At 36.5% G+C, this 23,769-nt stretch overlaps 3 protein-coding genes across 6 annotated transcripts; 1 reads left to right on the top strand and 2 right to left on the bottom strand.

Annotated features, from left to right (window-relative positions):
- Positions 1–927: 927 nt before the first annotated feature.
- On the top strand, positions 928–2,604 carry LOC104211837 (vegetative cell wall protein gp1-like). The gene is made up of 3 exons (XM_009760961.2): positions 928–1,191; positions 1,414–2,124; positions 2,317–2,604. The coding sequence occupies exons 1-3, from the start codon at positions 1,062–1,064 to the stop codon at positions 2,346–2,348; spliced, it is 873 nt and encodes a 290-aa protein (XP_009759263.1). The 5' UTR covers positions 928–1,061; the 3' UTR covers positions 2,349–2,604.
- A 1,455-nt stretch (positions 2,605–4,059) lies between these two features.
- On the bottom strand, positions 4,060–8,183 carry LOC104211836 (rhomboid-like protein 14, mitochondrial). 3 transcript variants are annotated; one of them, XM_070174397.1, is made up of 2 exons: positions 7,643–8,183; positions 4,060–5,108 (listed from the first exon to the last, which is right to left on the bottom strand). In XM_070174397.1, exons 1-2 carry the CDS (start codon positions 7,859–7,861, stop codon positions 4,422–4,424), a joined length of 906 nt encoding a protein of 301 aa, XP_070030498.1. In that variant the 5' UTR covers positions 7,862–8,183; the 3' UTR covers positions 4,060–4,421. The 3 variants fall into 3 exon arrangements, with proteins under 3 accessions (XP_070030498.1, XP_009759262.1, XP_070030497.1); XM_009760960.2 differs by having other exon boundaries at positions 4,060–5,198; positions 7,643–8,182; XM_070174396.1 differs by having other exon boundaries at positions 4,060–7,029; positions 7,643–7,728.
- A 1,794-nt stretch (positions 8,184–9,977) lies between these two features.
- On the bottom strand, positions 9,978–13,665 carry LOC104211835 (uncharacterized). 2 transcript variants are annotated; one of them, XM_009760959.2, is made up of 5 exons: positions 13,503–13,665; positions 11,778–12,984; positions 11,341–11,703; positions 10,708–11,262; positions 9,978–10,628 (listed from the first exon to the last, which is right to left on the bottom strand). In XM_009760959.2, the coding sequence occupies exons 2-4, from the start codon at positions 11,931–11,933 to the stop codon at positions 10,864–10,866; spliced, it is 918 nt and encodes a 305-aa protein (XP_009759261.1). In that variant the 5' UTR covers positions 11,934–12,984; positions 13,503–13,665; the 3' UTR covers positions 9,978–10,628; positions 10,708–10,863. The 2 variants fall into 2 exon arrangements, with proteins under 2 accessions (XP_009759261.1, XP_009759260.1); XM_009760958.2 differs by lacking the exons at positions 9,978–10,628; positions 10,708–11,262; positions 11,341–11,703 and having other exon boundaries at positions 11,944–13,081.
- Between the last annotated feature and the right edge of the window lie 10,104 nt (positions 13,666–23,769).

The following is a 23,769-nucleotide window of genomic DNA, read 5'->3' as shown; positions in this document are numbered from 1 at the left end:
ATTAAAAAGTCTCGTATTCATTATACGTCACCTTAGAACGCACATAGTGTAACACCAAACTTGTCGACTTTCGACAAAACTTATCTTCTTCAATTCGTTTAGCTTCTAAGCATTCCAACCATCTTGGTACTTGTTGTTCATGATCTTAAATATTATTAACTTCCACGGTATCATGATTAACTTACTTTATAAATTTTTCAAAGATGATTTCATTTCTGAGCTTACATTAATTGACTTACGACGTACTCTTAAGTACGAAAACATGGGGTGCAACATTTCCATACTAAAAAGAAAGAGTATCAGTAACATAAAATTAATTTACAGAGAATGCTACTTCTTAATGGTCCTGGATTCATCCATTCGGTACTTCTTCAGCTGTGGAGGAGACACATTGCCTCAGGTGGTGTTATCTAATTCTATCACTTTACCGAAAAATTTAATATATGTACTGAAAATCTATTTTTTCAAATTACGTAAGCACTATACCACTTGAAAAATAATGTAAGTAAACATCAGTCTTGAATATAAGTAGCTTTATTAAAATCCCATAGCATATTCAGACCCGTCTACAAGCTTAATTGTGGCAATATTAGCACTGTTTGCATAAAATTTTACATATGCTACTATTGTTTAGGTTAGACAATGAATGATCAACTAAAGTTAAAAAGTTACTGCTTGTATTGTTTTGAGGTTGATTCCAAATGCTGTACAAATATATATTAAAGGGTAGACAAGAAAGCTTAATCATTTATGTGAGCAGAGAGACTAAAATTTGAGAGAACATGTGAAGTACTTGACAAGCAAAAGATAGATTCCAAAAGCAACCAATGTTTTCTTCTTTTTGCTTAGTTTCCTGACATCCCAAGAAAACATATATTCTGGCTTGAAAAGCAATATATAGTTAAAGAGAAGAACAAACAGAAGAAAGTCCTCATTTTTATGAGTTTGCTATGCTAGTTAAGTAACAGCTCAGCTTCTTTCTGGAATCAGAAGTTTACTGTTTTATAACTTTTACCTGTTGCTCTCACTTTAGGGACCCCACTTTCCCTCTTCTTATTCGAATGCTTGCAGCAGCAAGAGCATATTCATTATTCAACATGGTGATGGATTCAAGAAGTAGCACTATGAAATTTTACATTCTTGCTTTACACACATTTCAATTGCTAGCCTCAAGCCCCTTTGGTCTATGTGGTAAGTATGCATATAATTTGAAGTCCACTGCACCACCCTTTCAACATACATTGTTGTTACATTCAAAAAATCTAGACGTTGTTAGTTCTGAGTTTAATTCCATCTGCATTTCTATTTCGCACGCATATACATATAAGGTCCGAGTTCTGCTGAACTTGTGATAACCCATAGTTGAATCCGTCACTGATACTCATACGCTTTGTTTTTGCCAAAAAAATGCAGATAGAGCCGGGATAAATCCTGGCTTTGGACTGCACAGGAAAGTAAGACTGCTGCAGGTTGGATCAACCAGTCCAGAGAACCCTTTTCCATATGGAATATACACTTCCCCTCCTCTGCTTTCAGGAGCTGTACCACCACCAACTCCAGGGAACTCTCCTAATCCATATGGGATATTCACTCCTTCTCCTCCTACTCCTTCAGGGGCAATGCCACCGCCATTACAATCCACTTCTGCACCGCCACCATCTCCTCCTACTCCTTCAGGGGCTATGCCACCACCTTTACTTTCCATTTCCCCGCCGCCACCATCTCCTCCTACTCCTTCAGGGGCTGTGCCACCACCTTTACTTTCCATTTCCCCGCCACCCCCATCTCCAAATGCACAAAGTCCACAGCATAATGCACCTAAGCAGCCACCACCGAATAGTCATTCATCGCCACCACCACCAGCTCCTAATAAGAAACCTGAGAATGCAGTTTGGTGCGTGGCTAAGCCAACAGTACCAGCAGACTTGATTCAACAGGCACTGGACTATGCTTGTGGTTCTGGGGCTGGTTGTGATGCCATACAGCCCAATGGGGCGTGCTACCAACCGGCTACGTTGCTTTCTCATGCTTCTTACGCTTTCAACAGCTACTGGCAGAAGAAAAAACAGGGCGGAGGGACTTGTGACTTTGGAGGAACTGCTATGCTCGTCACTGTTGATCCAAGTAAGACTCTCAACTACCTTAAAAGCTTTACTCTATGAGAGTACATTACAAACAACAGTTACTTTAACAATTACAATTACACATTAATAGGCAAAAGGGTTGGAAGTGCCTCCATTGACAGTGTGGCGTTGGCATGGCAGTGTACTTTTAGTCCTGTGATATATAGTTGACGTTGTCTGAACATTTTGACAGGTTATGATCAGTGCCGTTTCACATGCAACTGATTGTGGAAGACAACATTTGAGATTGAGAGGACCCCAAGACCGGATAGGCAGATATTTGCATATGTTATTTTACTACGAGGGACTGATGTAACCTCATACGATTCTTGTCTGTTTTTTCTCTTTTTTATTTGTTCTTTTAAAAGAACTCTATGGTGATGTACTACTTCTTCACAATTAAATGGGACATAATAGATGACCCTTAAATTTTTGCCAACTTCTGTCAATAATGAACAATGAAGCAAAAGCCTTTATCAAATAGTCCAATATCCAAAATAGATACTCCCGAAGTGTAGAATGCCAATTCATCGTACCTCAATTCCAACAGCTATGATTTTGCCTCCCCGGCACAGTAGGAGATAGGGGTGTAAACTGACCAAACCGTGCCGTACGGAACAGGTTTCTTTTAATAAAACCGTAGGTTTTTATATAAATTTATAACTGTACCAATAATTAGGGTAAGTTTTTTATTTTATAAAAATAAACTGAAAAAATACTGAACCGTACCGAATAAATTTACATGTGAAAAATATATTTATATATTAAGTTTAAGAATAATAATGTATTAGAATTTTCCTTGGACCTTAGAATTGTGAAAACGATTACAAGCAAATAAGTAACTTAACTCAAAATCTTAATTCTCAAACCTATAATTATATTCCTATTAAAACTAAATTATTTCCAACATACTTACTAGCAAGACACGAGCTATTCTAGCGATTAGTAGCAAACTACAATATATTGAATATGTTTCCTTTCATATAATTTAGATTTATCTTTATAAATATTTAATCTTCTATAGACTTTATTTTTGAGTTCCAGCTTGGTTATATATTTTCACTTGGTTAATATCTTTGTTTAGTTTCTTTTATGCTGTTGTAGAATAGTTGATGGATCTATACTCTGGAGAGTAAAAATATATAGAGAGTTTGTTATGTCTTATAAAAGTACGTATGTTATTGCATTCTATTTCTACTAGTGACTTTTACATGACATTCAAAAAAAATACCGAAAATTAACCGAACCGTACCGATACTGCAGAGAAACCGACATGACTGGGACGGTTTCGAAAAGTCTGAGTTTGGTTATGCATAATAGAATAACCAAAATATTGGTATGGTATAAATTTTAAAAAATAACCGTCCGAACCGAACCATTGACACCCTTAGCAGGAGAGGCAAATGAAAGAAGAAATCAAATTTGCTTTGGGAGTGTGTTCCTTTACGACATTCAAAGCTGAAAAGCTTTGTTGTTTATGTAAGCAATGCTAACTGTGGATTCCAAAAGGCTATTTAGTTCCCCCGACTACAGTAACCTAACCCAGAAATCAAGAATAAGGCATGTGAAGCACCCATTACTGAAAGCACATCGCAGTCCATCAGTTGATCTGAGTCAATGAAGTCGAGCCTTTTTTATCATCTAAGCGAGACATATTTGATAGATGTTTTGTCCATACTGGTAATAATATAATAATCAAAAGAAAAAGAATGGTTTTCCCTTGCAGTGTGGGGAAGAAGTGAACTCTACATATACACTAATCCAATTAAGAGATCAAACTGCAGCAGGAGCTTCAGTTGCAGAAATGTTTCACGTTGATCTCTTATTTAAATTGCAGTATGTTCATCAGATAAACCTAAAACCTCTATTGGCAAGGTCAATCAAACTGGTCACATATGACATTCTGGCAGTATGCCACGATCAAGAAGACAAGACATGACATGGAAGCTAGCAGAAAATTTTACTTCTTAAGGACATAACAGAAGGTTTTACGTCCGATAACGAGCCCTTCGGTTTCATGACAAGATAAAAGTAACACAATGTGCCAAAATGTTCTGTCCATGGAACAACTTGCATGCTTCTAAAGTCTACTATCTCTTCTACAAACTTAATGGAGACATGCCTCCTGTACCAAACAGTATTAGGTAATTACTGTTTTTTTTTAACTGCTATTAAGCACAGTGATTATCCACAAGATACCCTTTATGGAATTCCAGGCCTCTACTACCCTACTTTGACGTGACTATTTTCAGAGAAAGCTATAATAGCATCTATGATCATTTGAGCCAATCTTTCTCATCATCTACCAAATCTTTGAATTCTGCGACGCCGTAATTCTTCCAATGATAGGTCTTGAATCTCATCTGTTGAACTAAGAGATGACAACCCATCATCAGTACGACTTGTGCCACACATTTCACAAACACTTAACCAGCCTGAATTATCAAATGTACATGCTTCGCATCTCCACGTTTGAGATGTATCTCTTGTCTGACTGCCACCAACGGTTCCTCTACCAGCAATCCTTGGTTGGCTTCGGAATAAGCACTTCACAAACCTTAAAGGCCAGCTCAGTGCATGGGTAAGACCTCTCATGACGTTCCTTAGTGGATTTGCACCTGAATACGAAGCTTTTAAATGCAAAAACAGAAGGCCAGCAAGTATTCCACCAAGGTGCCCAAGAAATGAGACACCAGGTACAAACATTTGTATGAGAACGAGTTCTGCCCACGCAGCGTATCGAGTAGGCACCAGCAGCCCATGCACATATGTATAATCATCTGATTGTGCATTGAGAATAACTTTCATAGCAAAGAGGACACCAGAAAAGCCCACAGCATATTCCTTGTAGTAGGGTCTCTCGTAGTCAAAGAACAAAAGAAGTGATTTTGCAAGTACTAGTGTAATGCCCTGGGACATAGCAACTAAGGCCGCAACCGTCGATGCAAATTCTGCACTTCCCATTGATGTCTCCAATTGTATCCCCTTCCACAGAAGAGAAAGCATATTGTAGACTAGGTGAGAATCGTTCACATGGTAGAACGCTGACAGGAAGAATCGTTTCAGGTCCTTGTACTGCATAAACAAGGAAAAATGTCTATCGGGTGAAGACAATATAACAGTTTGTCCACTCGGACTTCCAAACACCCTGACATACAGCTCAAGACAAGAGTTGCAGTCATATGATTCACTACCAATACGGCAGAGAAGCAACATCAAAAGCAATGGCAAAAGGAATTTAGGAGTGTGAACATATCAAGTCCACGGGGCATGTATGTCTAAAATTACTATAGTATGAAAAAATTCACAAAGTCCATACTTGATACAGAACTCGTATTTTATTTCAGAAAGTACCATAATAAAGAAGCCAATGAAAGCATGCAAATTCTTGTAACAGCAGAGGAAAACTTTACAACTTCTGATCAACACAGTCATTTGTATCTTCTAAAAACTATATCAACAAAATGTGCAGCTTGCGAGCAAAAACTTATAACCTCAGACACACTTACAAGTTATAAAGAAGGATTGGCATGCCTTTCAGACAATCAGTAATATTAGGGTCCATTACTTTTAAAATTTAGTTGTTCAATAGAAGCCATTAATTTTCAGATATATTAAAACACAACCTGACAGAGAAATCTGCATTATATAACACGTTAACTGAAGAAATAGACCCTATAAGCTTATTTTTCAAAGAGAGGATAGAAATAGGACATCGGAATCCTACACTACACCTATCAAACAACTCGGAGAAGCTTGTTCTTCCTAATAAGACAACATTTTCACACAGTACTCACAGCATAAAGAAACAAATTTAAGAGAAAAATAAAGTTACACTCTCAGCAGAATTTGTTGAGTTATATAGGAAAAAGAGATACCTGTTATAAAAAGATATTGCAATCTTGTTGCTATAAAAGAGAAACTCAAAACTAAACAAAGATTTCCAAGTTCATTAAATGATAGAATAGCCAATAGCTGAACAAAAAAATTAACATGCCACATTACAGATTAGAGATGATGGCTAACTAAGGGTAGTTTTGATGTGTTAACTGTTAAGTTCAAATTCAAGGCCCGTATATAATTCCGTATGACCTGTTCCACGTCTACACCATTGTCTCCCCTTTCCCACTCCAGCATGTATTTGTTAGATACGTAATATGGGGAAATGTGAGTAACCAAGAAGTCTACAAAATATTATAAAAAAAGTGAGCATTTATTGGCAGCACATATTTGTTGGATATGTAACACGGGGAAAATGTGAGTAGCAATGAAATTTCAACAAAATTCGAAAGGATCACCAAATGGTTGGCAGAGCTACTCCATCAGTGTACTTGGGGTTCTAAGAATCTTCACTTCAATAGCATCATAGAATGAACTATTGAAGCCAAAACTGAAAATAAATCGTCTATATTGACAGAGTCATTTACTGGTACTCATCCAACTTTAACCAAACTTATAGCTTACTTCAAGAAATCTATCCTAGGGTTAATGGCCATATTGTAAATATGCAGTTACAAAAATAAGTTGTTCGAAGTAATTTTTTTTTTTTTGAGAAGGTGAAGTGTCCAGCATATTCAAAAAATAATCAGCACATTGTGCTAGAAGCCAAAATAGGCAATTACAATATGGAAAAGCAAAAATATAGTCCTTGTTCGAAGTAATATCTATAACATCTAACACGATTTCAAGCCTTGAAATTATTTCAATATTGAACCCTGGACACCTAAGAGTACCAAATCCAGCAACAACTACAACAACAAACCTAGTATAATCCGATGAGTGGAGTCTAAAGAGGGTAGTGTATACATAGACATTACCCCTACCTTGAGGATAGAGAGGTTGTTTTCGATAGACTCCCTGCTCAAGGAAGAGTACCAAATCCAGCAGGTGTCGAAATCTATACATCCTGTTATCACTTAGCATAGTTACGTGCCATCACCCGGTGTTTTCACCAAACCAATGTACTTTACCATAGTTAAGTAATAAATAAGGTGAAGATGGACATTAATTAACCATAGTAAGGTGATAAAAATGTATGCCAAAAACACATACTCCGTTCCAATTTATGTGAACCTGTTTGACTGGGCACGGAGTTTAAGAAAAAATAAAGACTTTTGGAATTTTTGATCCTAAACAAAGCAAAAAGGAGCCCAAAGTATTTGTGTGATTATAAAAGCTTTCTCATTAAGGGTAGAATTGTAAGTTTAAGCTAAATTGTTACCAAATTTAGAAAGGGGTCATTCTTTTTTAAACGGACCAAAAAGTAAATAGGTTCACATAAACTGGAACAGAGGGAGTACCACGTTATCATTAGATGTGGGTAAGTTTTTACCACACAAATGCAGCCTTAGTGCTACCAATGCAACCAAACCCAGAAAATAAACAAAATTTTAGCAAATATGAGCTTCTAAACTCATCATTTTAGAAGTATATTTTCCAAAAGATTTTTAAGGTTGAATCCATCCAAGTTAAAATCCTAAATCCGCTACAAAAAATTGAAAGCGAAGATAGGATTATACCTTAAGGATGAGGTGAGGATTAAACCAGACTTCACTGATGGTAGGGAGTAAAGGATCAAGAAAACTGGGCCTTAAGTATATAATTGTATTAGCCGCAAGAAGTCCTGCTGTAACCGGCGGTTTCCTCTCCAGTCTGCAGTATTCGCTTACTGTATGTAGCGCTAACAGAGGTAGCATCCCACGTGATACTGAACCCCACCTACCCCTTCCTCTTTCCATTGCTAATTTGTGTATTTGTTGAATGAATTGCAACTGTAGGAACAAGAGAATTGATCCAAATTTGTACCGTTTTACTTTCTTTAAATTGTCACCAAATTGGAGATGACGGTGGGAATTTGAATGAATTATGATTTCTGTTTACAAATCTTCTTCGACAAGAAAAGAGTATTCCAGATGCTTCGTTTGCCTTCCTGTATCCAAAAGGGGGCTATTCGGTATTGATAGGTCGATGCCGTACCCCAGATTCGACCAGAGAAATTCAGTTGGCGTGGTTAGCGTTTGTTACCATTTCTTTTCTGATTTTCGGTTTTTTGAAAAAGAAAAATTCAATTGTTTTTTAACGAAAAAGGGCCTAAAATACCCCTCAACTATCAAATTTGGTCTAAAATTGCCCTCATCTACCTTTTGACCTAAAAAAACCCTTCCCGTTAATGTTTGGGCTCACAAATGCCCTTCTTACTAACGGCCCACATCAGATTTTTAATTTAGGTGACGTGGCATTAAATTATTGGCTAATTTAAAATCCACCCATATTATGTCCAACCTACCCATACCCGACCCACCACCCAAAATCAGTCCATATTTTCTAAACCCAAAACCCCTCCTCAACAAAATACGACTGACTCCTCCTCTCTAAATTAGGGTTCCCCCAATTCTTGCTGCTCCCAACTTCTTCTAATTAGAGTTCTTAGATTTTTCCATCTTGTTTTAGCTTAAAATGTCGGAATCTTCTTCTGCTGCTTCTCGTGACCAAGGTGACAATCGTACATGTTATTGCGGATTGATTGCCAACCATTTTACTGCTACAACACCTTCGAATGGTGGTCGTAGATTTATAAATGTCGTCATTACGAGATTAATGGTTGTCGTTTTTGGGAATGGCGCGATGAAGAACTTCCACCTCATGTGTCGATGTTTATCCACAAGCAAAAACTTTCATTGAATGCCCTTCGTCAAGAAAGGAACAACCTCAGGAAGATGGTGTATGATATGGTTGGTGGTAAAGCTGCAGATGTGAATAACGTATCATTGGAGGAGAAAGTTTCAAACCTGGAGCAGAAATTGAAGCGACGGAAAAGACTTGCTACGTGGTCATGGATTCTTTTTGCTATTTTTATAGCGGGCAGAATGATGTAATGAAGTTGGTGGCCATTGCTGATGAAAAATTCCAACAGATCTACATATTTTTGTACTTCTTTTATGTGAATTAGTTAGGTCTAGGTATGATATCCTGGTTGTATCAATGATGGAAGTTTGCAGATATTAGTTATTTAAACTGGTTATTTTGGTTGTTAAATGAATGAAATCTGGAGATTTTTGTTATTTTAATTAGCTCTTTTGGTTGGTGAATGAAGGAAATGTGCATATTTCTTTATTGCCTGAACAATATATTGCCATTAGCATATGGAAAGTCAGATTTTCCCATTAGCATTCTGGCTAAACAACCAGAAAATTGCTAAACATGAGCACAAAGTATACCAACATGAACAAATCTAGTGGGGTAATACTATGTCACTAAGAATCCACCCTTTCGTTCCTATTTTTCTTTTTGCCAACCAAGAGCCTTGGGTAATAACAAATAACTATATAAATTGCTAAACTGTACTACAGTCTTGACTTCTCAATTTCTAATTAGCAACATTTTCCTGGAAAAGTTGAAGGCATGTAATATCAGGTTGTAATAGACTTAGGTGAAGAAGTGATTATTCAAGGTAGTAACTTAAATCAAACTAAATTTAGGTAGTGCACTTTCTGTATGAACTAGAAGACATGCTCTGTTTTTATATTTCATCTCACCTCTCTATTAAGTGAACTTATTATTTGACTGGTGATCTATTATGCCTCATGTCCTAGTCGGATCTGGAATGAAACCTGGCTAGCTGGATTCTTCTACCAACCATGTAACTACGAGTTATTTGTTAAGCAGACTCTTAACATGGAAATGGCCATCGTCATTAAGAATCTGAACCCTTTTCTCTTTACAGCAACCTTGCTGCAACATGTATTTGAGTTAAACATGTATGGGGGTTAAACAAATTGCACATCAACCTTGTTGAAACTCGAGAGCACAACAACCCTAAACAAATTGCACAACAACCTTGCTGCAACAGAGTCATGAAACAAAATTAACTGAAACTGGAGAGCATTTCTTAAAGCAACTTTGCTGCAACAGTACGTTTAAAATAGAGTCATGAAACTCACACTAAGTCTGAATCAACAATCGAATCAACTGATTCACAGTCATTACACAAAAGTTTATACAAAAGTCATTAAACTGAACATACTACTTAATACTTGGCCTTTTTAGTCTTCGGTTTTCCAATTTTTTTTCCTTTTCTGCTACCAACTGGCTTGAGGACATAGCCGATTTTCCTTTCCATGTGAGCTTCTTTGGTGAATAAGGCAGATCAATAGGCACATTGACACCATCTATATCTCCTTTGAAGGCAATCTTCCTGGTACCAATAGGTTCTTGATGCAACTTTCTTTGTTGAAGCCTAGTCATAGCTTCAAATATCACCTTAGGCATCACATCTGGTTCTTCGTCTTCATCTTAATATCCACCTTCATATTCATCATCAGCTAGTATTGAAGGTGCAACAGATTGTTGAACTGTATTTTGAAGTCCAGCAAATTGACTGGAATGTTCAGGAGAGGTCATTTTCACACCCGGAGGCGGCATGAAGGCAAATTCTGAATTTTGACTGTCTTGGGGTGCCGTCAAGGGCACATCTTGTACTGTTTGGGAAGTTCCTTCACCATTAGCCTACAAGAGTTATTCATTAGAAAACATTATGAATTAAAAAATTTTGTAGGTTAAGAAAATATGTGAAAATGACCGTTACCAAAGGGCATTTTCTTCTGTTGTGACCTGTTGTACCACAGAACCCACATGTCATTATAAGTCCCTTTCTTGAAGCTGACCAGACCCCCTCCCTCTTCCTGGCCTCATCCTTTTCTCTTTTTCTCTTTACCTTTGGTCTACCCACCGTTTTATGTACTTATGGTGGCTCCATTGCATGTTCTGGCTCAATTTTCCAAAATTTCTCACCTTTCACAGGTTGTAACTTGTGCATATATGCCAACATATAAGCTTCCTTTGAATACCACCAATGCACCTCGCTTAATGGATCTTGTTTGTCGTGCATTAAAGCTTTGATGGCATGAGGACATGGTATTCCTGTCAAATTCCAGGCCCTGCAAGTACACTTCTTTAATTCAAGGTTCACTATATACTTATCTTTACCCTCAACCACTTCATATCCGTAATCTCCATTAAAGACAACTTTGCACTCTATTGCAATCACTCTGTAATCATTGTAAAGCTCTATGGCATATGGGCTAATTTCTTCCTTCCAATTCCTACATTCCTCCTCACGGTTATTCAACAAATTCATTACCTACAATAAAAGGAGATCATTGAAAAAAATTAACAACCAATTTATAAAAAGTTAACAGAAGAAAGATACAAAATTTACCTTTAATCTAATGTCTTCTAACATCTTAATTATAGGTTTATTTCTAGCTTCAAGAATCCATTTATTGAATGATTCTGTAAAGTTATTATCAACCATATGATTCTTGCATTTAGTATCAAAATAAGCCCTACACCAATATTGAGGAGGGTAGTGTATTAGTTCCCTAGCAGCATCTTCATGAACAGCACCCAGAGTCTTCAGTTGATCCTTGAACTCTTCTTCATAGGTACTCCAAGCACACCACCATATTAACTTTTTCATCTCTATACCCCTCCAATTTTTGCTCCAATTAGCTTCAATGTGCCTAGCACACCATCTGTGGTTTGCTTTTGGAAGGACAGTAGAAACAGCCTCCAAAAGCCCCTACAACAATAAAAAAGTTAGTTACAAATAAAATGTAAATTAAACAAAGAGATAAAAAATTGACAAACAATTACCTTTTGCATATCTGACATAAATGTCACTCCTTCACCATCTTCAAGCTCCAAGGAATTTCTCAGTAACTCCATAAACCACTTCCAGGTTCTACCAGTTTCTTTATCAACTACTGCCCATGCAAGAGGATAAAAATATTTCACTGAATCTTGTGCCATGGCCACCAGTAGAATTCCCTCACTTCCCTTTTAGAAATGTGCCATCTAGGCCTATAAGAGGTCTCAAACCTGCTTTCCAGCCTGTTTTCAAAGCTTGGAAGCAAATATACATTCTAAGGAACCTTCTTTTTCCTTCTGCCAAAGCATCTTTAGATATGTTTATCACCACATCAGAACCAGGGTTACTATCCCTCAACTCTTGAGCATATGCCTCTAACCTATTGTAATCATCAATGAAGCTACCCTCCAATTTCTCTAGCACAAGCCTCTTTACCCTCTTCATCTTTGAATAGTTAACATTCATATTGAATTGATCCTCTAGGTCCACCCTCATGTCTTTCACTTTATATTTAGGATTATTTTGGACTTTGTTCTTGAAATAGTGCGCTAAAGCTTGAGGAGTAGCTCTTCTATTCTTGTATGCTGGCTGACAATTGTGTCTTGTTTTCAAAATCTTAATTTTAAATCCTTGATCTTTATTTTCCTTAGATATCAAGCACCTAAAAGGACAACCAACATCACATTTATAACTAACTCTGCTGGTGTCACTCTTAAAAACTTTAAGGCCCTTTTTATTAGCAATTGCATAAAACCCCACAATTCTTTTAGCTTCATCCAAATCTTTAAAACTCATACCCTCTTTCAACTCTTTATAGTTGTCGAGTTTGTCATTAACTTCTTTAGTCCTTTCCTTACTAAAGAGATCCAATTGATTACTATCATAATCACTAGAGTCAAGTTCATATGCTTCCTCTTCCTCACTTGACTCACAATCGGTGCCAACATCTACTGTGACACTATAAGGTTTATTATGGTGACTTATGCTAGGAGCTGGCACATGTTCTTCACCCTCATCAATAGCAAAGAATTGAAGCACACTAAACTTGTCAGAAAAGAGTTGTTGTAGTGTTCTGATTCCTGAATCACCTTCAACTAGAAAGTATCTACTCGAAGGCCCTGTTATCAGAAGTTGCTCCACCTTCTTAAACCCACATTTTTCAACGTATTCTGAACAAATGTCTATATAAGACAGCAAATCCACATCATAGGCCTGCAACACGTAAGTTAGTTTTTTAATGTACACTATTTGAGGTTTCAAGACCCATCTGCCCCCGTAATTCAAGACCAAGTCCACCTTTTCAACCATTCTTCATTGAAGTCACATGCAATCCATACAAGAAAGTAGAAAGTGACCCATCATATATATATACAGAAAAGTTAGAAGGAATCTATCAATATTTAATACACTAAAGTACAAACAAGAATAAAGTTTAATGGACCACAACCAACTATAAATGAAAAATAAACACAAAAACTTAGAATAAATAACTATTTGAGCAGACAACAAGGCCCCATCTGAACCCTAAATTGCTATCATCCATAAAAATAATAATTTAAAAACAGACAACAAAAAGTGAAGGGGACCATATGCAACCTCAAAATTGATAAATATTGACATCAAAAGCATCAAAAGGCAGTAAACATTCCCCACAACTCGAAAGTAACACTAGATGAAAGATTTCTAATAACCCTAACCATGTTTATTCAACAAAAACATTCAAAACTTACTTGAACAAAGATAGGATTTTATATTTGATCTTCAACTTGAATCTTGGAAGAGAAATAGCAAATAACAACCATATGATTTACGGGGAGCAGCAAGAATTGGGGGAACCCTAATTTAGAGAGGAGGAGTCAGTCGTACTTTGTTGAGGAGGGGTTTTTGGGTTTAGAAAATATGGATTGATTTTGGGTGGTGGGTCGGGTATGGGTGGGTTTTAAATTAGCCAATAATTTAATGTCACGTCACTTAAATTAAAAATCTGATGTGGGCCGTTAGTAAGAAGGGCATTTGTGAGCCCAAACATTAACGGAAGAGTTTTTTAGCTCAAAAGGTGGATGGAGGGCAATTTTAGACCAAATTTGATAGTTGAGGGGCATTTTAGGCCCTTTTCCGATTGTTTAAACATACACTTAGGGGTGGGCATCGGTCGGTTCGGTTCGATTTTGAACATTATCGGTTAATCGGTTATATATCGTTATCGGTTCGGTTATCGGTTTACCCGATAAGATAAAACAACTAAAAAATTTTGCAATATATAAAACAAAGAAATCAAACTGCCAGAACGTGTAAACTGCCAACTTTTGTTGTTTCTTAACGAAAGCACGCTCCCACTTCTGTGCAGTATCTACTGATGTCTGGCGGAGAACTGGTGGTGAGTCTTGCGTCTTGACTCTTGGGGGCTGCGACGGAAACAAGAATGAGAACTGAGAGACAAACGACTGAAGACTGAAGAGTGAAGAGGGAATTAGGAAAATAAATAACCCTAGTATATACTTAAGGGTAAATTAGTAAATTACATCATTCTTATTGGGTTATCGGTTTTTACCCAATAACAAAAATGCAAACCGAGCCCGAATCGATAACCCAATAAAAAAAATTTAACCCGTTACCGAACCGTTAACCCAATAACCCAATACCGATAACTCAATAAAGAATTAAAGGTTCGAGTTATCGGTTTTACCCGATATATGCCCACCCCTACATACACTAGGGCTGAGTATTCGCATAATTCGAATTGAATATAAAAATAATAATAAAATTTAATTTTCAGATTCATAAAAATAATAATTTAAAATACAATCCAAATATATTCTAATCGAATCAATCTTTTTAAATTCAATTATGAATTGATTGATTTGATTATTCGAATTTTCAATTTTAAGTGTATAGGTTAGTTTCACCTCCTTCTTACAAATTCGTATGGATAGTAAATAATGAGAAAATCTTGCTTGTCACAAACCACGACAGATTACCTGATTTTTTGGCCAAATCTTAATAGATTGCCACAATTTTTACCATAAATCCTAACAAAGTGCCAAAATTAGAGGTTATGTCCAACGTAAGCCTTTTTTGTGCTATCGGTGCCATCCAATTGGATGGGATCGAGATCTTCTATAGTTGTCTTGCAAGCTTCTATGACGTCCAGGTCTTCCTCTACTTGTGTGTCGGGTTTGGTTCCCGACATGGCTGATTGCTATGCTTCCGCACTTGCCCCTTTTAGTTGTTTGGTGTGTGTGCAATCTTGGGCGATCCGATAGCATTCTTGGGTGGTACATGGCTTGCCTCGGATGCCGAATATCCCCCATGGGGTGGGAAATTTGATCACTTGATAGAAGCTTGAAGGGACGGCTCGCATGGTGTGTATCCACGGTCGTCCTATGATGGCATTGTATGCCATTTCGTGGTTCATGATGTGGAATGTCATTTCCAGGGTAACCCCTCATGCCAGGACAGGTAGTACTATTTCTCCAGATATCCGCTCTACTGCATTATTAAAACTAGTTAGTGTTATGCAACGTGCTATTATTTTATCCTCGATCCTCATTTGCATGAGAACTCATGGGTGAATAATACACGCGTTGCTTCCCTCATCCACCATTATTCTTTTTACATCGGTATTCGCGATGCATAAAGTTATAACCAAAGCATCATAGTAAGGGAAAGACAAACCGTCGGTATCTGAGTAGTTTTTTGGTTACCTTTGATCCGTTCCTGTTTAACCCATTTTGAAAGGCTGCTACTGTCATCCTTTCTGACATGTTCGGTAGGCTCTTCCTTATTCTGTTGAATCGTGCTACGAAATCCCGAAGTCCCTCGCCCGTCTTTTTGTCTGATGGCGAAGATATCATTAACCTTAGCTTCGGCCTTCTTCACTCCCGCGTGAGCGGTAGCGAATTTATCCGCTATCTCCTCGAACGTCGATATCGATCGTGCTGGTAGTTGGGAATACCATGTCAATGCTCCCCCCGTGAGAGTTTCACCGAACTTTTTCAGCAGTACAGATGGTACTTGTTCTTTTGATAGATCATTACCCTTCACTACGGTAACGTAATTGATTAAGTGGTCCTCCGGGTCTGTGGTCCCGTCATATATTTTCAAGTATGGCGGCATTTTGAAGGTTTTCATAATAGAATGGGGAGCTTCCTCTTTGTTGTACGACTGTTCGACGAATCGGCCCATATCGCATTTTCGTAATAGCTTTGGAGCGCTTGGTATCTTATCGACCCTTTCCTGATGTTCCTTCATCTGGTCGCGGAGTGTTTTGCTCTTATTTTTCATCTCTTCCATTTTCTTTAAGATGGCCATAAGTGCGTCGTCAGATGCATCAGCAACAGTGCGGGTATTACCTATTCGTGTAGCATTTGGCTCATCGGCAGCAGTTGTGATTTCTGTGGGTGGCGCATTTTCGACGCCTCCCTGAATGGGTTTCTCAAGCATGTTGCTCAAGGCACTCGTTAACCATTCTTCCAGTAGCCTTTTGACTACTGGTGGCGCTTCTCCTGCTATGGAGGTTGAGGTTTCCCTCTCGCGCAGGATCGTTAGATCCCCGTGAGGAGGAGGTGAGATCTCCCCCTCCGGTGTAACACTTGTTGTTGCATTCTCATTATCTTCTCCGCTGGCTTCGTTGAGGTAATTCAGGAGGTTGTTCGTGACATCCACTACTGCCTTTAGCCTCGTTTCTCCCTTTCCCGCCATCGCTGATTTTTATGAAGCTGAGGAAAAATTGATTATTGCTTTCAAGAATCTAGATGGAAATTATGATTTCAACTATAGAAATCCCCACAGATGGCGCCAAATTGTTTGACTCAAAAGATATTAAAACCTTTTGAACAAATCAATCAAAGATGAAGGGGTAAATCTTAGCTGAGTATAATAAACTCTAGAAGAAGTAATAGGTAGAGAGATGATCGTCAATAAGTTTCTTTTCGTTCTCAAATAGTGATTTTCCCATAGTTTTCTCTCTCTTACATGGTTATTGTCCCCCCCCCTTTTATAACAGGGAGAAACTCTTCTAAATTGTAAGAAACAAAATACAAGGAATATTCGACGGAATATTCCTAATGTTCCCTAATGGGCTTACACTATTACAAGGGTCGTACGGTCTATTCTTTTGCCCTAAGGTCGTCTCCCTCGGGACATCGACTCGAAGATATCCGGTCGTTTGTCGTACTTCGTCGCAGGTCGTGGTTGGTCAAATTTAGACCCATACAAATATGTAAATAAATTATTACCAAGTTCTGCTTTAAAATTAGGCTAAATCAACTACAACTTTGATCTATAACCTTTAGTACTAATCCCAACAAATTTTAATGGTTAAATTCAACTTAAACCTCAAAAATCAATAAACCCATTTTAACTTTTTTAAGTTCAACAAAACTCACAATGATGTTCTTTAATTTTCTCAAATCAAACTAATTCAAATTATTAAGGATAGGTGATATAAGTTTAATGGAATATTATCCACTCAATTTTAACTGTAAATAAGCAAATAAGCCTTCGATTTTCTGCAGCATATACCTTATTATTTTATAGTTATAGTTGTGTGCTCACAATTAATTAAAAAAGGAGGAGGAAGGAGGAGAAGAAGAAGAACGGAGAACGGAAATGAAATTTCAATTTTCTAACTTTCGTTAAGTCAAGCCGAAATGACCTACGGGCATCCAAATCAATATCCGGACACGCTCCTAAGACCAAAATCACCATACGGAGTTATTGGAACAGTCAAAACTTTATTCTAGAGTCGTCTACATAATAATCAAACTACGGTCAACTCTTTCAACTTAAACTTCCAACTTAGAGACTATGTATCCCATGTCATTCTGAAACTCCCCCAAAACCAAAACCAAAACCAAATACCCCGATGAGTCACATAACCACATATAACATATAGAAGGTAATAAATAGGGGAACAACGTTAAATACTCAAAATGACCGACTGAATCGTTATGACAACTTATTTGGCATTGTTCCCAGTAATTAGGATATCGTCAACATAAATTGCAAGTAAGTGGCCAATTCACCTGAGATCTTAAAAAAGAGGGAATAGTCATTAAGGGATGACTTGAAACCCTTGTACCTAAAGCAGTAGATAAACGAGCGTACCATTAGTGAGATACTTGTTTAAGATCATACAACAACTTGTGTAGTCTACAAACAAGAGAAGTAGAAGTAGGAGTTAAACCTGAAGGAAAACACACGTAAAATTCTTCATATAAATCTCCATGTAAGAAGGCATTGTTACATTCAGCTGGTACAATTTCCAATTTCTTTTCACTACAATGATAAGAATACATCAAACTATTGTTAGTTTTACTACTAGCAAGAACGTTTCTGTATAATAAAAACCTTCCTTTTGTGTAACCCCTCTTATAACAAAACGTGCCTTTAATCTTTCTAAGGATCCATCTTACTTTAACTTCATTTTATATATCCATTTGTAGGGCAAAGACTTCTTTCCTTCAGGCAAAGTAACAATGTCCCAAGTGTGATTGGATTCCAGTGCCTCAAATTCTCTTTCCATAGTAAGTTGGCAACCTGAATCCTTGCCTACCTGATGGTAAGAAGTAGGTTCTTGTATTTGACAGATGAAATTTATCATTGTCTAATTATCTTATATTAGGCAGTAATGGCAAAAGAATGTATTAAAGTAAAGGGGGATTAGGAGAAAAAGTAGAATATGCAGTATTACAAATCTAATTTGACAAATAGACTGGTTGGTGATGCTTTCTTTGTGATCGTATCAAAATTGGCCCTAGTAGGGAGGATAAAACTTCTGATGAAGGTTGTAGATTGAACTGAGAAAGGAGATACATTAGGACTAGACAGAGGGATAAGAGAGTAACTATGACAGGAATGAGATGGTATCGATTGAACAAGTGAACTATGAGAGTAAGTATGCTGAGTCCGTGGGGTAACAAAATTGAGAGTAAAGGACTCATGAGTAGGAGGGAAGCTGGCAGGAACTAACTTAGACAGTGGAGTGGAATAGGAAAAAGGAAAAATAGTTTCAGCAAATCTCACATCCCTAGAAACAATGACCTGATTAGAGAGTAAATTTAGAATCCTATACCATTTCTTCTTAAATGGATATCCAAGAAAAATACCAAGGATTGCTCTAGGATCAAGCTTATCCCTATACTGAGACAAGGTACAACTAAAATATAAACATCCAAAAGGCCTAAGAGAGTAATAAACTAGTTGTTTATAAAAAGAACCTGATATGGTGATCTATTTTGAAGTACCTTAGACGGAAACTTATTTATCAAGTAGGTGGCAGTCAACAAAGAGTTCCCCCAAAATTTCTTAGGGGCATGTGACTGAAAAGAAGGGCTCTAAAAGTCTTCAAAAGGTGCCTATGTTTGCACTCTACAACACCATTTTTGTTGTGGTGTCGCAACACAAGAGATTTGATGGAGTATTCCTTGTGAGGAGAAAAAATCTTTAGAAACTTGACATGTACCCAACTCAAAAGCATTATCAAATCTTATAACCTTAATAATAGCAAAAAAAGGTCTTTCAATTAAGTGCTAAGAAGGATTTCAATGTAGGAAATGCACTGGATTTAGTATCGAGAAAAAAATGTCCAAGTGATTTTGGATAAATCATCAATAATTATGACAAAATACCTCTTCCCTTTGTAAGTATAAGTTTTATATGGTCTCCATATGTTTAAATGAATAAGATCAAAATATGTTTTTAGATATGATAGTGCTAGCAATAAAAGGGAGTTTGGATTGTCTGGCTAAACGACAAATGGCACAGGGAAATTTTTTCTTTTCTGTGAACTTTGTAGGTAATCATTTTATATGTTTCATCGATGAAAGGGCAAATGTCCCAGTCTATTATGCCAAAAATTCTCCAATTCAGTAATATTGTAAACTGAAGCACTTTTATTATTACTGAGATTTTCATGACTTTGAAGACTTAGGCACAAAGGCCTTTGACAAACAAAAACTAGAAAAGAAACAAACTCTAACCAACTTGACTTGGACAACTCGTTGGAAGAAGACACTGGAGCAATGCTCTTGACATGTGTTGCTTGGATATGAAGAGAGTTATTCAACACCAAGTAAAGTTCAATAGAGAAATCACCAAAAACTTGACCCCTCCTCAAGGAAGGGACCTGTAAATAACAACCGATTTTGTCAAATGTTAGACCACAATTGAATTGCTTACATATTTTCTTAACTGAAAGAAGGTTATGCTTGAATGTTGGAATATGGAGTACATTGTGAAGCACAACACGAGGAAATAGTTGAAGCTTTTCTTACAAGTAACTTTTACTTTATATGAATTAGGCAAATTAACTGATATAGGTGTTCTAAGTACTATAACATCATGTAACAGAGATTTATTAAATGTTATGTGTTGGGCAGCACCAGAGTCGATTATCCAAGGAACGCTGGGAATACTAGAAAAAAAGAAGTTAAATTAGTGTTGCAACCAGCTTCAATACTAGCCAAGTTTGCACTTGTGGTGGGTTCAGAAGTTGAGGCAATAAAACCACTTCGCTACAGAGATTGGAATAATTGAATCAATTGGGCACATTGATCCTTAGAAAACCCTTAGCTATTAATCAAATTTGAGACTGCATTTCCTCTGATTCCTAAGGTGAGAGATCCTTCAACATCTGCAACATTTGCTTGCTGGTTTTCGAAATTTCCCATGTTCTTCCTGTTAATCTTGAAGTGTTGAGAATATCTTACTAATTTATAGCACTGCTCTTTTTCATGACCTGTTTTCTTGCAAATGAATCATTCTTTCTTAGTGGATAATAACTTGCCCCTTTAGTTTCCATAACTTTCTTTTATGAAGTCCATTTATGCCCAGTCTTGAAAGTAGAAGAGTCATTAGGAATTTGATGAGTAGAATGTGCCTCTCTTTATGACTCCCGATGCAAAATGATAGAGTAAGCTTGTGCTGTGATAGGAAGATGCTTCATCATCAACACATTTTCTTTGACTGCACTATACGTCTCATTTAGTCCCCATAAAAAATTGTATTAAGTTCTGATCCTCAAGCATTTTGCGATTGTGCTCCTTAGCTCTACAACTGCATGTCATAAAAGTATTTAGTTCTTTCAGTTGGTCCTATATCAAGTAGCTACATCACTAGTTCCTTGATTGATATTGTTCAGCTCTCTTTGAAGCTGAAATAGCTTTGTACCATCAGGTTGTCCATACCTTTTCTCTAGTTCAGTTTATAGAATTGTAGTTGTCTGTGAGTAAATAACACTCTCAGCTATTTCTTTTCTTAGAGAATTAAGTAGCCATGCTATTACCATGTCATTGCAACATGTTCACTAAACTAATAAAGATGAATCTTTCTTTGGAATTGCATAGGTTTTGTTACACCCCATATTTTCGTACGTGAAAGTATGCCATAAATAAATTGATGAAAGCTCGGAAATGAGATGTTACATCCCGTATTTTTTGTTTACATTAAAGTTTCGTCGTAAGTTAATCGACGTAAGTTCGGGAATGGGATTATTTTGAGATTATAAGCATTATGCTATTTCAAACAAGTGATGAGTAAGTTCGTGAAGGTGAGAGGGTAAGAAAGTCGAAGAAAGTGAATTTCGTCGAAGTTTGACAATTTGGGATAAACTATGGCCCGAGCTAAAATACCCAGCATTTATGGACTACTACCATATAAGGTACCACATGATCATGATAGTAAGGTGTATAAGGTATGATAAAAGTGAGTAAGTATTTTAAGTAATATGAGATAATCCGTAATTATGTGAATTATTGGATGATGGGGTAATTAACAAGTTAATTAATAATTAGTGGTTGATTAATTGAAATCTTTGGATAAAGACAAAGCCAAAAAAACGTGGTAGCTATCGATAGTCAATTTTTTCCTCATATATTTTTAAATGCACACATACTTTCAAAATAGTGCATGAACATCAACCAGTATTTTTTCATAATTTTTTGTAATTTTAAAAAGGATTTTAATTAATTTATTCTAACATTTTATTACCTAAATAATTATTAATTGCATCACAAATAATTTTTAAATAATTTATTACTTGATTTTTATCATTTATATTTATATTAAGCTTTAATCATTTTATGCATAATTATATTTGTATCTTTAAGCTATAAGTGCAAGAATTTTGCAATAATAGCCCATATATGCATAATTACATTATTTATACGAAAAATAACTTTTTATATTTTTATAATATTAAGTGATTATTTTAAATCATTTTATGCACAAATGACATTTTTAGAATTTATAAATTATTTTATAAATTTATTTCATTAAATTAATTGAGTATTTAAAATTTAGCCCCTTTTTAATTAACTACTTTCGGACCTAGCCCACTATCCATTACCCCCAGATCAATTACCCTTACCTAATTAACAACCCGACCCAGAACCCCTTTAATCGTGGCCGTTGATCTCTGAGATCAACGGTCCATATCCCTTCCCCTCATTTTAATTAACCAACTCCTAACCCTAACCCTAATTCACCCAAACCCGCCGCCCTTGAACTCTCTCAACTTCCCCCCTTCTCTCTGTCAAACCCTAAGCGTTGTCACCCAAATCCCCTTCGATTCCAACCAGATATGGAATTATCTGGTGATTTCTCACCTTGTCCGGCTCCCTTTCTCTACTGGCTAACCGATTATGGCATTACATAATCACTTGCCTAACATGGCAAGTGGATCTCTCTTGTTTTGAACCAAATCTGGTTCGAATCTTTATCTCTTTCCATCTATGTTCTTTCTCTGTCTCCTTATGGTTTGAATCTCTGAAATTTTGTTTATTCCTTATTTTACCCTAAAGCTAGGGTTTAGGTCCTTTGAAATCTGCTGAGATTTGATGCTTATTTTTCATAAAAAATCATATATATGTTTCTGCATGACTATCTGTGAATCTTTTCATGATTTCGTTAAAAAGATTTTTCGCCTAATTGCTTACCCTAAAATTAAGGCCCAGATTTTTTCAGATCTGTTAGTGTTCCCTAATTTTGAGGATATTCTCTTTAATGTTTTTGTGTATCTATGTTATTCCTATAGTTTCTTTTTAATTAATTTACTCATCCTAAAATTAGGGTTTCAGATCTTCTCTAGTTCGATTATTTGTGCTTTTCGAATAAATCTCTTGTCTATGTTCATCGTACACAGTGTGTGATTATTTCGCCCTTGTTTTTCTACTGACTTTATGGTTTACCTAAAAATTAGGGTTTTGAAACCCTTTACTGAGATTTTAATCTTTCTTTTCCTGTACGATACTGATATTTTCTTATCTTGTTCGATTTACCTGTTCTTACCTTATTTGGACCAATGTTTGATTAATAATTTGTGGTACTTCCCTTAAGTTAACCTTACTGGCCTGATTTTATGTTCTAATTATTAAAGTCGACTTTTAATTTATTCTGGAATTATTCCTTACCTTATTTGACTACTGATTGATTCCATTAACTGATGCTAACCTGATTTTATGCCTGTTAATTGACCTATGTAGACCTTAACTGATTGTTAATTGATTTTTATACATTATTTGCATGTGATTGGTTCATTACCTTATTTGTTCTACTATATTGTATGCTATAAAACCCTTCCCCTTTTCCCTTTCAGAAATAAGGGAACTCTCATATTCTCACTACAAAACTTAAACTCTCTCTTGCTATAATTTCTGTACTAAGTGGTTATTATTTGGCCGGCTGAAAGCCAAGGCTAAATTATTCTGGAACTCAACTGTTATTGCATCTTTATTTTCTTTCTTCTCAATTGGTATGTCCTAATATTTGCAATTCCTTCCTCTATGCATTGGTTGATTAACCTGTTTCAATTCCTATCCTGATTCTGTTTGCTATGTGATTGCCTGACTCCACTTGATCATGCTAAACTGAGTTATCTCCAATAATGTGAAACCCTGTCTAAATCAGTTATATGTTCTCTGATCTGAACATGGATGGATACTGCAAGCATCTAATCAATGTGGCTAATTATGTCTGTTAATTCAAGTGTCCTTGCTT

Source organism: Nicotiana sylvestris, chromosome 5 (assembly GCF_000393655.2).
Source record: "Nicotiana sylvestris chromosome 5, ASM39365v2, whole genome shotgun sequence".
In the NCBI taxonomy this organism is placed as follows: Eukaryota; Viridiplantae; Streptophyta; class Magnoliopsida; order Solanales; family Solanaceae; genus Nicotiana; species Nicotiana sylvestris.
This window is presented reverse-complemented; position numbering and strand designations above follow the sequence as displayed.